Source organism: Chenopodium album, chromosome 27, assembly GCF_948465745.1.
Source record: "Chenopodium album chromosome 27, dcCheAlbu1.1, whole genome shotgun sequence".
NCBI classification, from domain to species: domain Eukaryota; kingdom Viridiplantae; phylum Streptophyta; class Magnoliopsida; order Caryophyllales; family Amaranthaceae; genus Chenopodium; species Chenopodium album.
The window spans coordinates 7,070,667-7,086,061 of NC_137860.1; the positions used below are offsets into that span (position 1 = coordinate 7,070,667).

The 15,395-nt window shown below is 35.1% G+C and overlaps 2 protein-coding genes across 3 annotated transcripts in view; one reads left to right on the forward strand and one right to left on the reverse strand.

Annotated features, from left to right (window-relative positions):
- LOC145619611 (uncharacterized) overlaps positions 1-15,395 on the reverse strand; it is a 255,837-nt gene that overhangs the window by 195,287 nt on the left and 45,155 nt on the right. The gene's annotated exons all lie outside the window — the stretch shown is intronic.
- LOC145619317 (uncharacterized) lies at positions 1,806-13,969 on the forward strand. 2 transcript variants are annotated; one of them, XM_081673989.1, is made up of 14 exons: positions 1,806-1,918; positions 2,459-2,558; positions 3,857-3,984; positions 4,155-4,308; positions 4,403-4,512; positions 4,940-5,023; positions 5,114-5,162; positions 5,243-5,334; positions 6,353-6,485; positions 10,280-10,359; positions 10,426-11,888; positions 12,049-12,162; positions 12,271-13,218; positions 13,572-13,969. In XM_081673989.1, the coding sequence occupies exons 2-13, from the start codon at positions 2,466-2,468 to the stop codon at positions 12,834-12,836; spliced, it is 3,066 nt and encodes a 1,021-aa protein (XP_081530115.1). In that variant the 5' UTR covers positions 1,806-1,918; positions 2,459-2,465; the 3' UTR covers positions 12,837-13,218; positions 13,572-13,969. The 2 variants fall into 2 exon arrangements, with proteins under 2 accessions (XP_081530115.1, XP_081530114.1); XM_081673988.1 differs by having other exon boundaries at positions 1,817-1,918; positions 2,448-2,558.

The following is a 15,395-nucleotide window of genomic DNA, read 5'->3' on the forward strand; positions in this document are numbered from 1 at the left end:
CCTAATTTCCTCTCTCATAAAATATTCATTTCAGCTCAATTCAGTTCAGGGCAGTTCAGTTCAGCTCAGTTCAGTAAATGTGAACAGGCTCTAAGAATGAGAAATAGAAGGTTTTGGAAAATAAAGGAAGGATGGAGAAACGGTTTAGAGTAAGAACATGATAACACTTACTCGGTTTTTCTTTTTTTTTTTTGTAAAAAAAAAATAATGCTCAATCACATTTCACCGATTAGCTCTTGGCTTCTTGCAATTTAACTGAATTTAATTCACATAATACAATAAAAAAATCATACAAAGTAAAAAATCTTACCAAGCCAGTGTGCAAAAACACATCTACAAAGTTACGTGGACAAAGTTGGGGGTGTGCAACGCGCGCGCTCCATACACAAATATTTTTTTTGGGGTTTGCATGACCATTGAGAGAGAGAGAGAGAGAGAGAGAGCGTTGATCTTTTTAATATTTGTACAACCATAATTATAGATAACTTTAGAAAGATAGAAGTAGGAGGTAGAAAGGGGGAGAAGGAAACGGAGTGAGAGAGACTAGAGAGATGAAAGAACGAGATATAGTGAGTAAGAAATAGGAGGTGAAGGAGAGAAAAAAAAAAGAAGGGGGGGGGGGGAGAATAGAGGGGCTGAGAGAGAAAGAGGGGGCTAGGAAAGAAAAAGGCTATAAGAGAGAGAGAGATAGAGAGAAGGTGGGCTGAGAGACAAAAGTGCAAGGAAAGGGAGCAAAGGCAAGACTGAGAGAGAAAAGTGCTATGAAAGAGAGGGAAGGTGGACTGAATGAGGAACAGAGAAAAGCAAGGCCATAAGTTAAGAGTAAAGAGCATGTCGGGGGATAGAGTAAGCGAGAGAGAGAAGGGTCAAGAGGAAGAGAGGGTGGCTAAGAGAATGAAAGGTCATTTAAAAGGAGGAAGGAGAAGAGTGACATAGGGATCGAGAAAGAGACAATGAGAGTTTGAGGAAATTTTAAAAAAAGGAAAGGAGGATAAAATACTTTTTAAAAACTTTCTAATATACTCAATTATAAGACATAATGAAAGTTAAAAGGATAGAGAAATAGAGTGACCAAGAAATACTAAAATTTCAAACCACTCGAAAATTTTCAACTTTCTAACAAACAAATATACAATACTTTTGTATATTTTACATTTAATCCATGTTTCATAACTTTATCCTTTATTATTGCATTTCCTTATAACTACTCCTTATTATCACAATTATGCTAAAACGAAGCTATTCGAAAATTATTTAGGTACTCATCAACAAGAAACTATATTGCATTCTAAAATAATATCTAAACCAATACTCCTTCGTCCCTTAATAGAATGCCTCTTTCTCTTTATTATGTGAGGAATAAATGCTCAAAAGAGGAATTGTATTAAGGGACGGAGAGAGTAATATTTTTTTTAAAGAATCTTTAAATTATAGCAAATTCTAGATAACTTCACTTATAACAATTGTTTTTCATACATATTTCCCCATAGACACTTATAAATTCATGTATCCTTGCTATTACAAAACCCGAACACAACCACGAATATCATAACAACCGAACACAACCACGAATTTTACTTATCTTGCCGTCGGGGGGGCACGCGCAACGCGCGTGCTCCAACGACTAGTGATATATAATATAATAACATTTATTCATTTTTTAGAGGTGAAAAAAATTAAGTCAACATGTGAATAGTGCAATTGTCAAAGTGATGCATTTAAAAAAAAAAACAGAGGGAGTACTATAATCGGAAAAATACTACTACAAATTTATACGGAGTAATCAAAAACGGATGAACGTAGATCTGCCCTTTATCTCTCTTCCTCTATCTCTCTCAGTTTTCCATTGAAGCGCACTCCACGATCTCCATTGAAGCGACTTCTGATCTTTCTATCCTCCATTAAAGCAGCTTCCGAGGTAACATGTTCTTCTTTTTGTAATCATTGAATATCAATTTCACAATCTAGGGTTTATCGTTTATTCAATTGTCAGTATACTCAATTTAGGGTTCTTCTATAGTCGATTATTGAACTATTAGTTGATAGTTATTATTACTAAGGCTCATAAAGATCGATTTTGTTCGCAGTGAAGAAAATTATGTGATTTTTCTACCCTAATTTGATACTTGAATCAAATTTTCCTTTAATCTTAGGATGGAACTATGAAATTGGACCTTTTCTTCCTTAAATTTGTGAATTTTCGAGCCTAGTTTGATCATTTAATCAAATTTGGTATTAAAATTATGTTGCAGAACCCTTTAATGTTAGGATGGAACTATGAAATTGGACCATGGTTCTCGTTGTTTGGATTCTCTCCTTTCGCGTCTGAATTGTTCAACTTGAATTGTAATTTTTGAGGTTAAACCTGCAATTTGCTAGCAAAATCAAGGTTGTAGCTATTTGTTTTAATGTTCTTTCTCTTCATCTTATTGTATTTTTATTACTAGTTCTGTCCCAGATCAATCATGAGTGATGAGGGTGAGAAGACCTGTCCTCTTTGTGCTGAGGAGATGGATTTGACTGATCAACAATTGAAGCCGTGCAGATGTGGCTATGAGGTTCAGTTTCTCCGTGATTTTATCTTTGTGGCCTTATTTTGTTTTACAATGTAGTGTTCTATGCTTGTGCCAGATCAATTGTTTATGGCTGTGTAGCTAAGGGATAATAAATTAATAATTAACATTTGTTGATAGGCTGATAACCGTTAATGTCTTTTGTTCGTAGTTTTAAGAATTTGGGAATTTTACAATATCTTGAATGTAAGACAATCTTTCTCAATGTTTAGTCGATCAAATGTTAGGCTATTGTGTGACCTGCATTATGTCAGTCTAAACCTTTTGCTTTAACCTAAGTGGAAGTTTGGGGTTGTATTAATGTTTCTTTTTTGTGGCTTGTTATGAATCCTTATGATCGCATCATGCTTGGTTCTGGGGTTATTGTGTGGAAGTAAGATTTTGGTAATTGTTCCATTAAGAGAGTGGGGCTGGTATGTTCAGTACTTTAGTTAGGTCAGACTATCTAGCTTGCAATTAACTGCGCTAGGAACATAAATTGATTAGGGCTGAGAAGTTGCATGCACCACTTTTTTCATTTTTTTAATTACGACTGTTCTTTGTACTATCTGTCCTCTGTTTTTCATCTCTTTGCTTGATCCTTTGTTTTCTTTGTTTTTAAATCTGGCTCCTAAGATGCAGAGTGAGGAATTAGACTATTATTGCTGTTTTTGAGAGAAGCATGGGATATGTGAAAGAGTGGTAGGACCTAATACAAACTAAGGATCTAACCATTAATGATTAGATTTTTGTTGTTCTTCAAATCCGGCCTTGCATCATGATCCATGTCTTCTTGATATTTATCCCTGTGAAATGATAAATAAGTTAGCATCTTTATCTTGATAAGGGTTCATCTGCACTGCCTAGTTTGACAAGGAAAGCATTTGTGTGTTGCATCCCACTGAAAACCCAGCCCTAACCCTCACCTTTTCTTTCTTTATTTATTTGTTTATTCATCATTATTTAAAGCTATATCTAGTGGCTGTTAGCCTGTTAGTATTTGAGTTATTTTATTCATTGCAAACTTTATTTAGTTGTTTTGCATTTAAAAGCTTAGCTTTATGCATGTTCTCAACTATAGATGATGGTGAAGGGTGAATGTTGTTGTTATGCATACTATTTTTCATTTTTTATTAGTCTCAGCTGACTCTGCAATGACAGTAATATTCTCTCTATTTGGGTTGAACTTCTTTTGCTGCTGATGTGGTTTGAAGTTTGAACTTGTATTTTCCTTGAAACAAAACTTAAATCATTATGTAAACAGATGGCTGCAAATGTGTTAATTTCTCTGTTCTTGTGTGCAGATTTGTGTGTGGTGTTGGCATCACATAATGGATATGGCTGAGAAGGATGAGTCAGAGGGACGGTGCCCTGCCTGTCGCACTGCATATGATAAAGACCGAATTGTAGGGATGGCTGCAAACTGTGAAAGGTTGTTTACTGATTTATTATCATATTTAATTTTGTTAGGCCATCATTGTAATGGTTCATACTTTAGAATGCATTGTTTTTTGGCTAATCTAAACCCAAAAAAGAAGGAAGGAAAGCATGTCACATCCCAGCTCTTTTCATGTATTATTTGCTGAATGTGTTTCTTCTCAGGTTGGTGCAAGAAGTTAATATGGAAAAGAAACACAAGTCACAGAAAGCAAAGGTTAAGACATCTGATAGCAGGAATCAATTGAGCAGCGTTCGTGTTATTCAAAGAAATCTTGTCTACATAGTGGGCTTACCTCTTGAGCTTGCAGATGAAGATGTGAGTGTTTTTTTGATCCCCCCCACCCCCCCCTATCCTCATATTCATTTGGGTGCCTAATTTTGGTAGTTAATTGTTTCAATATCTTGGGCAGCTTCTTCAACATAAAGACTATTTTGCTCAGTATGGCAAGGTTTTGAAGGTTTCCATATCCCGGACTTCAGCTGGCACCATTCAGCAGTTTGCAAACAATACTTGTAGTGTGTAAGTCTAGTTATTTATCTATATGTAATTATGTCATGTATTGTAATTGTTCCCTTTCTTAAATTGTGTGCCACGAGGCTATTAAGTCAACTAAAAAAGAACAGAGGAAGTAGACGGAATTGATTTCTGAAAGGAGCTTGAAAGTTGAACTTGTTTTGTGCTCTAAAAGTTACGGAGTACACCATTTTCAAGCTTTTAGAGCTTCTTGCATATCTGAGTAATGTCTGTCTTTTTCTTTTGTGCTTTGCTGTCGTAATGCAGTTTAGGTTTAAGGATTCACTGAATTCCTATATCTTCAATGCTGAGATTGCTCTAGACAGCAACATAGTTCTATTTATTTAGTTAGGTTTTTAGTGATCCATTGCAATATATAAAATCTATCAGAAGGCATGACAGCATGTTCTTGCTGCTTATTTTTGGCTTTCAGATATATTACATATTCAAAGGAGGAGGAAGCAATTCGTTGCATTCAGTCAGTGCATGGGTTCATTTTGGACGCTAGGCCTTTGAGGTGGGTTGAGCATGGAATCAAAACCTTCTTAGTGCTTGCTCTGTATTATTTTATATTACTTGTTTTAAAGACTAGACTTTTATATTACAGGGCATGCTTTGGAACCACAAAATACTGTCATGCATGGCTAAGAAATGTGGTATGATATCTGGCTGTCAGTAAATATATAATAGTGGTTAGCATTCAGTGTTCACATTAAGTGTATTTCTTTTGTTACAGCCCTGCACCAACCCTGATTGTTTATACTTGCATGAGATTGGTTCACAAGAGGATAGCTTCACAAAAGATGAAATCATATCTGCCTACACAAGGTATTTGACAAGTAACTATTGGTTTAAGGACATCCAAATTTGGTAAAGGGTATAGATACTTGTTTGCTTACGGCTCTAGCTTAGTGTATCTACTAATGCATTAAAAATTGTTGTTGGCCTTGTAATTACTGCTGTTTGGACTTTAGAGGATATAGTGGTTAATTGAAATCAGAATAATGATTAACTGCTGAACTTAAACTGCAGTACTGCACCAACCCTCTATAATTATGCCACATTTCTATTTTAGGCCTTCGTTAAATTATAAACTGCTTTTAAATTCTAGCAAGTTAAACTTTGAACGTCCCCATGTTATTTCTGTTGAAATCTTAAGAATTTAGTCAGCTCAATGAATTTCAGATGAAAGACTATGTTGTTGCGGTGGAGATGAAAAAAATGTGTAAAATTTTATAGTGGTCGTTTGAAAATTGAAATATGACTACCATAATGTTTTAATGGTTATGTAGTTCATAATTGACATATTTTCTCCAAGTAATAAATTATAGTACTTTATATTGGTATAAAATAGTATTATCAACATTTTTTTTATTCATCAATTAGTTTCATTTATGTAATTTTTTTTTATTATTTTATAGTTTTTCGAAAAATATTTATTCTATGTTGGATTAAAATTTTCAAAATGTATATTTGCATTGTAGATATTAAAACACTAATTGTGCCCATATTATAATGTGAAAAAATGAACCGATCATATTGTCTATCATTCAAATATTATGGTAGTCAGTTTTTAAACGACTGATGTAAAAACATCCTATATCAATTGTACTCTCTCTGTCACTATGCCACATTTTTATATATGTTGGATGATGTATTACATAGTTGGACTAACTGAACTTCTTGTATAATCACATCCTATATCTGAAATGTGATTCTCATTCATGGATTTGCATTGGCTATTTTTGCCTTTGCCTTTTGATTTTTTTTTGTTTATTTATTTATTGTTTTTTTACAAAATCTGATTTAACCGCTCAATATTATTGACTTACCTTTCTTGGATTAGAGTTCAGGAAATCACTGGGGTTACCAATAATATGCAACGGCGTGCAGGGACTGTATTGCCTCCCCCTGCAGATGATTATTGCAATATTAGTTCTGCTGTAGTGGAGAAGCCGGCTGTCAAAAATTCTTCAACTGTAAGACCCCTTTCCTATACATCGCTTGATATATCAATGTGGCTGCATATGGGCTTTCTGAGAGCTCGTGTTGTTGGCTAGGACTTAAATAAAATTGGTTGAGCTATATTTTCTCTTCATAATCTCTAACATTTTCCTTAGAAGAGACTAAGGAAGGTAAAAGGACAAATTTATTAAACTATCCTAAGTGCCTGTTTCTCAACTCTTCCCTACATGTGAAGTTATTTTGATTAAACTTTCTGTATACCCTTTGTACTCTCTTAAAATGTGTGCCAAGGGGACATGTGATTGTAAGAAAACGAGAATCGAGAATAGTATAAGATTTCTGTAGCATAGAAAGTTCTTTAATAAGTAGATATTTGTTGGGGCTTGAATGTTGATGCACTTTCAACATAATAGTTATATTATCCTTGTGACAACTGAATTGGTCTTTGTTAACTTACAGGTTGTTTTGTTTTGTTTTGTTTTTATTTAATTTTCCTGTTTTCACTATTGTTTTACAGACATCAGAATGTTAATCATTTTGATGGAAGTTTTCAGTTTTCACTATTTATTGGTAGTATGTATGCGTATGCATGTTACAAGTGTTGGATTTAGATTATGTTTTTCGTTGTCTTGTTATTTGGAAGGTGATGACCTCCATTGATGGGCATTTGTCTCTGTTACATGAACTTGGGTATATGTTAGGTTGTTCGTTTAGTATGGGTTTGCATTTAAGTGTTTTATTTGTCAATGGAATGCAATATCTTTTTATTCCATATATGTTGTGACCCTTAACTTAAAAATTGAATGGTGATGGAAATATATTGTAATCAAATACTCCCTCTGTTCTTTTTTGTTCTACTCACTTTGTTATTATATTATTGACACTCTTTTAACCATCTAACCCCTTCAACCCCACAATAGTTACACCTTTCCATATCTCTCTTGCTCTAGTCACCTTTTTCTTACACAAATCCACCTTTTAACATTCTCTCTCTTACTTTATCCTATTATATCTTACACTCACATTTTTCAATATTTATTTTAATTGAGCATCTGTAGTAACTGGGTCAAAGATAAAAGAATGGAGGGAGTATGCTCATAGATTGTGATATGAATATTAAAATAATTACCTGAATCTACTATTCTACTCTAATTTGTAATGACTAAAATTAGTAAAATACATGATTGATGTCTGGATTTAGGGAATTTGCATGCAGATCAAAATATAAAGTTTCCCCTGCACTCATTTACATATTGACACAATGACGCGTACACACAATCAATTATTTGCTTAAGTTAGTATTTACAGCTCAAATGTGAAATAAATGATGTTACATGCACAAAATTTTTCATTGCCCATGTCATGCTAGTCTGTCAAGTACATGATGACCTTTTATGTATCAAGGCAACTTTTAGCATGTGTTCTCGTTTTAGTGTGAGAGATGGTTCTTCAGTTCCCCTTTTCTTTAAGCCTATAAGGGCTTGTAATTTATGCAAGTTTTGAACTAGAATTTTTTTTGGAAACTAGAAGAAGTCTACAGGCTTCTGTTGTTAGATTTTTAGAATTAAAATTAACATTAATTAACATTAACCATTGTATAACTTTTATCATACTCCCTCAGCACCTTAGTGTATCCACCAAGTACATATTGCACTCATTTCAATGTTTGGTTGAATGGAGTTGAAATAACTTAGGACCATGTGATCTGATGAGAGAGTAAGTTGATGAGAGCACATGGCTAGAAAAGAATTGTTGCATTCTTTAAGGAACATCCCAGAAAGCAATGTTCTGGATACTGTTAGGGATGGAGTACATTTGTGTACTAGATCGAAATTTGAACTGATACTGTTGGAATTTTTCTAAGTGGCAACATTGGTTCAGCCTAGGGGTGCTAATTGAGTAGGGCAACTCGCGAGCAGCTCGAACTCGGCTCGGTCAACGCTCAGTCAAAACTCGACTCGAGTTTGCTCGTGCTCGCTCTAATCAGCTCGAAACTCGACAAGTGTACAAGAAATTCAATATTTTTCTATTATTTCATCCTTAAAAACAATAATTAACCTTGACACTTGATAAATTTAAAATAATAAGCTTAAGTAGAAAAAGTTTATATAAAGAGAAGAAAATATCATCAACAAATATTTGAATTTTAAGAGACGTAGACCTTCAAATGAGCACGAGTCGAGCAACCCTCTGCTAGTGATCTACTCGGCTCGACTCGACTCGAAAATTAATGAGCACGAGTCGAGCAACCCTCTGCTAGTGATCGACTCGCTCGATTAGCACCCCTACTTCAGCTGTTTAGTAATTGACCAACAATCTTTTTGGGGGTAAGACCAATAGCTAAACTGGCATTGATACCGTACTGGCTTTATTGTTTTTAATGGAATTTCTAGAGGGATAGTTGACATTTTAGGCGCATTAACTGGCTATAATATTCATTTGAGGTGTCCATGGAGGTAACCGTGATTCTTTAGGTGCGTAAATTTACCAGCATTTTTTTTTAGGGTAGAACTTATAACTAAACTGGCAATAACACTGAACTGGAAGGGTAAATGTCTTTTTTTAGGTGCGGTAACTGGGGTCCATGGTTGATTACATCCCATTTGTTTCGTTTTTTGATCTTTTATATCCTCTATCAATTGGTTATTTGCTATGGAGAAAGAAATGGATTAGAGGGATTTTAAGTGAGAACATGCCGAGTTTCGGCAAAATAGGTTTCCGTAGACTTTGCTGGCTGAAATTCATTTTTCTTTTTCTCTAAGGATTTGGTCTGGATTCTTGATGAGTAATAGATATTCTTTAGGCGTGACAAGCTTTATACACCTGGTTGATTTGGTATCATCCCGTGTGTCCATTTTGCAATGCTTGTATTAATCATTGAAGTATTTTTATATGTGTCGATGAGAGTTAATTAGTTTTTTGGGCCCAAAAGCTGAGAAAAAAGGAGAAAAGTCTTGCTTGAATCTTTGAGAACTGAGAAGTGTGCCTTTTTTGTTGGGGACTACTTTTATCCAAATTAAATACTACAAGTTGACTCTCTTGCTTACATAAATGGTTGACCATTTTTATATTAAATTATCGATACGTATCAATTATAAAAGTTTGATATTGTGAACTGTTAAGGTTAGTATAAATATCTCAAAAGTTAGTATAGTGATTGCATTAGAATAGAAATATGTTGTCAAAATTATACGGTCAAGGTTAGTATACAGAGGATTTGAGAGAAAATAATCTGATTAAACTTGTTAACTGTATAGTTGGTAAATAATGAAACTTCTTTAATGCTTAAATATCTTCATCATCTTCTTTTATTTTTAGTTCAATCAAATGGTCATCTTCTTCCTGGTTTTATTTCTATCTCAAAATTTTAGTTTATTACAATTTACAACTGCCAATTATGATGTATAGTCCATTAAAATTCTGGCCTGACCCAAGCTAAAACTGAACTAAGATTTAGAAATCCAATTAGAAGGTATATCAGAAATTCACTACAATCCTGCAAATTAAACTGTCTAAAACAACTTGAATATGCTCTTAAAAATGAAGAAATAGGGACCAACCCATTTGACAGTTCTAACATTTATATATTACGTGTATGTTCATGTCTTCTGCTTAGTTTGGATAATTATTTACTGCATGCGCAAAACATTGGCTAGACGTATACCATATTAGATATTTCGGTTGAGATTTTGACATTCGTTAAAGAGTATGATAGTCCCCTTTTTACCCGTTTACATGATTAAATGCAGTCTACAATTGTTTTTGCTGATTGTGGTAATAGATTCTATTCGCGGTTATTTGGTTGCAGAATTCAGCAAGCTATTCAAAAGGTTCACCCCCAAATAGTAGTTCTGGTAGATCTGGTGCCCTGCCGCCAGCAGCATCATGGTATGTTTCTTTCTTGTCCTTTTATCACTGTCTGTTCATGGTTTTAAATTTCTGTTTCTATATCAGGGGAGCACGCGTTTCCAATTGCAATCTTCCATCTGTAAGCTTGGCTAGCTCAAATGGATCAACCAAGCAGAAGGCTGAGACAGTTCATGAGCCGCCAGTGCTTGCAACAACTGTTTCTGACTTCATTCCCAGTGATATTGGAAAGAAGCAAATGTCAAATGAAGAAATAAATGCAAATCAAACTAAAAGTAAAATGGAAAATCCAGAAACAGTGAAGAAGCATGCTGGTAATAGTTCTCGGAGAAATGTTTCAGAGGTCTCTTCTACACTTTTAGTTGCTTCAGCTGGAAAGTCAGTAAGCCAGTCATCTTGTTCCCCAGCAATTAGTAGTGATGTAGAAGGTGGTGAACAGCTTTTAAGTACAAATTCTTTAGATGGACAACCTTGCTCCTCTTGTGAAGACATGGGGAATAGCTCTGTTATGGACGGAAATATTCAGAAACTATGCTCTGATCTATCGTCTATAAGCAGTGACAAACAGCTTAATAGTGAACATTCTGAGGTCGAAAGACCTAATGGTTTGAGTCTGAATAATTTCTTATTCCCTAGGAATCAAGGTTTACAGTGGCATGAGTCTGAGAGGCTTCAGGAACATTCATCTTATACTCCTGCTACTACTATTAATTCTTTGACTGCTGTAAAAGAAGCATCTGATGTAAGATCAGATATGCCAGCTTCAGTATTACATAATATATCTTCAGAGACAGAAGATGATTTTAATAATCAAAGACTTCGGGATGCTATAGTCATAAATCAGACAGCGATACCCACATCATCTCCGCTTCATCTTTTGAGTCATTTAAGGGATCCTTTACAGTCGCATGGTGGTGCTGATTGTGCAGGAAATTATACCGCTGCCTCTTCTATTGTAAATAGATTAACTGATGAATGTTTGACAAATGTATCTAGTGCATCTGTTGCTTCTAATGGATTCTTGGACCGTTTTGTTAGCCATACTCCAGAACAGGATAGTTCTTTGTTATTTAGAGGTGTGCAAGGGAGTCATATGGGAAGATTTGACGGTGAACTTGCTTATGTCGAGTCACAGCCTGCTCTGGATATAGGAGAGAACAACATCATATCAAATATTCTGTCGTTGGATCTTGATTCTTGGGATGATTCTTTGACGTCCCCACAAAATTTGGCCAAGCTATTGCGTGAAACTGATAAACAAGAGGCTACAGTAAACCTAGCTGGTTCCTTCAAAGGTCAATATAGCAATCAATCCAGATTTTCTTTTGCAAGGCAGGAGGACTCCAGAAATCATTTATTCGATATGGAGCCTTCGCTTGGCAATATTGGCCAGGCAGCAAAGAATCCCCCTTTTGGACAGGAATTTCATGGGATTAGAGATCCTTATTTTGATAGAATGGGCAATGGTTTTGGATTTCCTCATCGTAATATTGAGCTATCGGATAATGTGACTAGTGGCCATTCCATTTTTCCTTCCAACAAACTTTCTCGTAAGTGCCTATTATGTTTTTACTTATTCTTTTTTTTTGTTAAGTAAGGCAATTTAGGTTCTCTTACCATATTAGTAGGTTGTCAATGTTTCTCCGTTTGTAATGCTTTAATGGTTATTTCTTAATATTAACTGACATAGTCTCTCTATCTGAATTACAGTCTCTAGATCTCAGATTTCAGCTCCACCTGGTTTCTCTGCACCAAGTAGGCCACCGCCTCCAGGTTTTTCTTCGCATGAAAGAAGTGATCAGACTTTTGACTTAATGAAGTCTGGTTTGTTACTATACTCACTCTCCTGATTTTCTTTCCTCTTGATTATTTTTTTTTTTTTTTATTTTTTTTTTTTACAATTGAAAGAATTAAATTTTGGATCTATTGCAGGAAGCCACATGGTAGACACTCCTTCGTTCTTCAGAAACCCTTATCAGACACCAAGTGGAAATGTAAGCCCTGCTAATGATATTGAATTTATTGACCCTGCTATTTTGGCTGTCGGTAAAGGGAGGCTCCCAGGTGGGATCAATAACTCTATAGACATGAGGTCGAATTACCCTGTACAGCCGCCTGCATTTGAAAATGATTCAAGACTTCAGTTACTTATGCAAAGATCTCTTTCACCCCATCAGAATCTCAGATATACTGACACTAGGGATAATTTCTCTCCACCAAATGATGCATATGGCTTTTCCTCTCGACATATGGACCAGTCCCAAGTTAGTAATCATGTTCCCTTTTCACAATTTTCACTCCAGCAACCTCCTAGAAATACTGCAGTCTCTAATGGCCATTGGGATAATTGGAGTGAGCTTCAAACTGCAAATGATATTGGTATAGCAGAGCTCCTTAGGAATGAGAGACTGGGTAACAAATTCTATGGTGGTTATGAAGATGCTAAGTTTCGAATGACCAATTCAGGAGATATATACAACAGGAGTTTTGGGATGTGATTATCATCCTAATTCTTTTGGCCTGAGTGGCAATTCAGGTAGATGGAGACGCGTAAGTGCCCTGTAACAGAGGATAGCCTTCTACACTTGGGTGCAGGGTGTCTTTTTTTTTTGACTAGTCTCTTTGGGCAGCTTGACTGAGGAACAGAATTTTCGAAACTGGTAATTGGAGCCTACAGCTGATGATGATATGGGATATGAGGTGCAACAAATTGATGACTACTTGCTGTATTCTTGAGATTGGTTTATGTGATTGTGTGACATGGATTCCAACGGGTGCCATCTTTATCTTTAGTGATTATATAGTTGGAATCGTGGTAGATTTGGCATTAAAGTGCACATGCTTGTGCTAAAAGTGGAAGAGGATCCTTCGAAGCAACAGGTGATTTATGTGTTCTTTTCAATATTATGATAAACTAATTATGCTTATTTTCCTGTTTCTAGGTTTGTCTTTCCAAAATATTGTATGTAATCAGTTCTGAATTGTTTGAATAGATAACTGGTCAGCATCTGTTCTGCTGCTGTGCTTTTTCTCTGGTTCAGTTGATGTTTTACTGTCTTCTATTAGTAGTATTGCTTGTCTGCTTGTGTGTTTAATTGCCATGTTCAGAGGCTGATATGAATATGTTGTTACACTTTAGACATGCTATTGCTGGGTGGTTTTGTACTAGGAACGATTTAATACAAAGCACCATTTTGGATAATGGAAACTTATTGTGATGTCTTCTATTTCAGGTCTAAGGTTGCTTAAGGGTGGGACACTGGCGATATATATTGTACTGTCTGGCCCTTTATGAGATCATCTGCTCGGCTGTCTGCTCCTGCTCACATTAATGCTCCCAAATTCTGTGAGTGAGATGGAAATACAATTTTTTTGCACTCGTAATGCATTAATTCTAATGGGTTAGTGCTGTTGATAATATGGTATATACTTTTATTTAGCTTTATTCTAGTCTGTGAGCACCCCCCCCCCCCTCTTCTCTCTCTCTCTCTCTCTCCCTTTTTTTTTTTTTTTTAATTTTTAATTTTTTAATTTTCTTCTTCTGTTTTTTTTTTTCTTTGGGTGTTTTGTGATACTGAATTGTCAAATGTGATTTAAAAGGACTTATGCTCGTCAATTTTGACTTGATCTACATGCTGCTGCCTTGTGTGTAATTGATGAATTTTCCTCAACAAAGTTGTGGAAATGCCAAGCTGACGTTGTGGGTTCGGAGATTGTCACCAGAAAATACCTTTTTTCTACCCAATTTGTCTCGCTTCTTCATGAAGTGGGTTAATTGAGGCCTTTCATAGTAGTTGGTGCTAACACAATTTTCATCATGAGTCATTAAGATCAAGTAACGGTTTGACTTGAGCGTGATGCGATAATTTTAGCTCTGAAGCTTTGAATGTAGGTTTGAATTTTTATATAAATTATATAATGAAAATCCATGATGTCCCAGTTGTGTATTGCGATTTATGCTGGCTCATGAAAGGATATTTTTTAATAATTTATTAGTGGTTTATTATTTATCTTGTGAAAACATGGGAGATTTTGAAATGAACGTTTTTATCATGATCAATTTGATTTCCAATTAGAGTTATAATTAAATAGCCAGATTGAATATAGAAAATTGCAACCTTTTCTGTAGGATATAGCACCTGTTTGTAGACCTATCTGATCACTACAAATTATAATGGCTGTTTTGTGTGATAAATTCCCGATGTTTATGTAATTATTGTAATCTTTGGGGATATAATTCTAAATTGTGGAGTATTGAGCAAAAACAGCAGACAGCCGAAGGTAATAAACAGTTGTGGTACAGAAGTAGCATGTTCAGTAACTAGTTGTCTTGATTTTGGACTAGTTTAAACCTCTAGGTAACAAGTGATATTTACTAATAACAGGCAAACTGAAATTATGGTAATGCAGATTAGGCTGTACGCATCTCATAATCCCAAGTTTAACGTGTTTACTCCTCCCTACTGTTTATCTTGATTATAAGGGTGATGTGGTAAATACGAAAAGTTGACAAGTACGACTCCAGCTACGATTGATGTTCGTTAAATGGTCTTAAATGTTGATTGATCTTACATAAACGCTCATAAGTCATAACTTACACTTAACTAGGGATATTCAAATCCTGACTATGCAAGTGCCTTGACAAAATATTGCTGGATGACTTTTGACGGCTAATCAAATGGAATGTTTTTCCCTTTATTCTACTTTCTCTCTTCATTTGACCTTTAGGAAGAACGACTTTCATTTGCTGATTCTAAGGTTATTTAACCTTTTTTTTTTTCCTTGAAACCGGGTGATTTTACTGATAGCATTTTAACTGATAGCTAGGTAATTTATGTCCTTTTGATAAAATAATCTTGTTGTCATTTATGAAAACTAGTACAGCATTAATTTTCCAAAGAAATACTCCCTCCGTCCCCTTTTGATAGTCCCTTATGGGCAAATTTTAGTCCCAAAATGTTCATCCTATTTGCTTTTTTCAACAACCTTCAATATTAATTTCTTACAAAAATTCCCTCCAATTTGCAACAATACTTGTGCAAATTTAAATATCCCAT

What these genes read in the sequence shown, in the direction of transcription:
- LOC145619317 (XM_081673989.1), top strand. Translation starts at nt 2,466, where the DNA reads ATGAGTGATGAGGGTGAGAAGACCTGTCCTCTTTGTGCTGAGGAGATG. An exon ending in CGTGCAGATGTGGCTATGAG is followed by an intron (nt 2,559 to 3,856) that starts GTTCAGTTTCTC and finishes TCTTGTGTGCAG; the next exon opens with ATTTGTGTGTGGTGTTGGCA. An exon ending in CTGCCGCCAGCAGCATCATG is followed by an intron (nt 10,360 to 10,425) that starts GTATGTTTCTTT and finishes TTTCTATATCAG; the next exon opens with GGGAGCACGCGTTTCCAATT.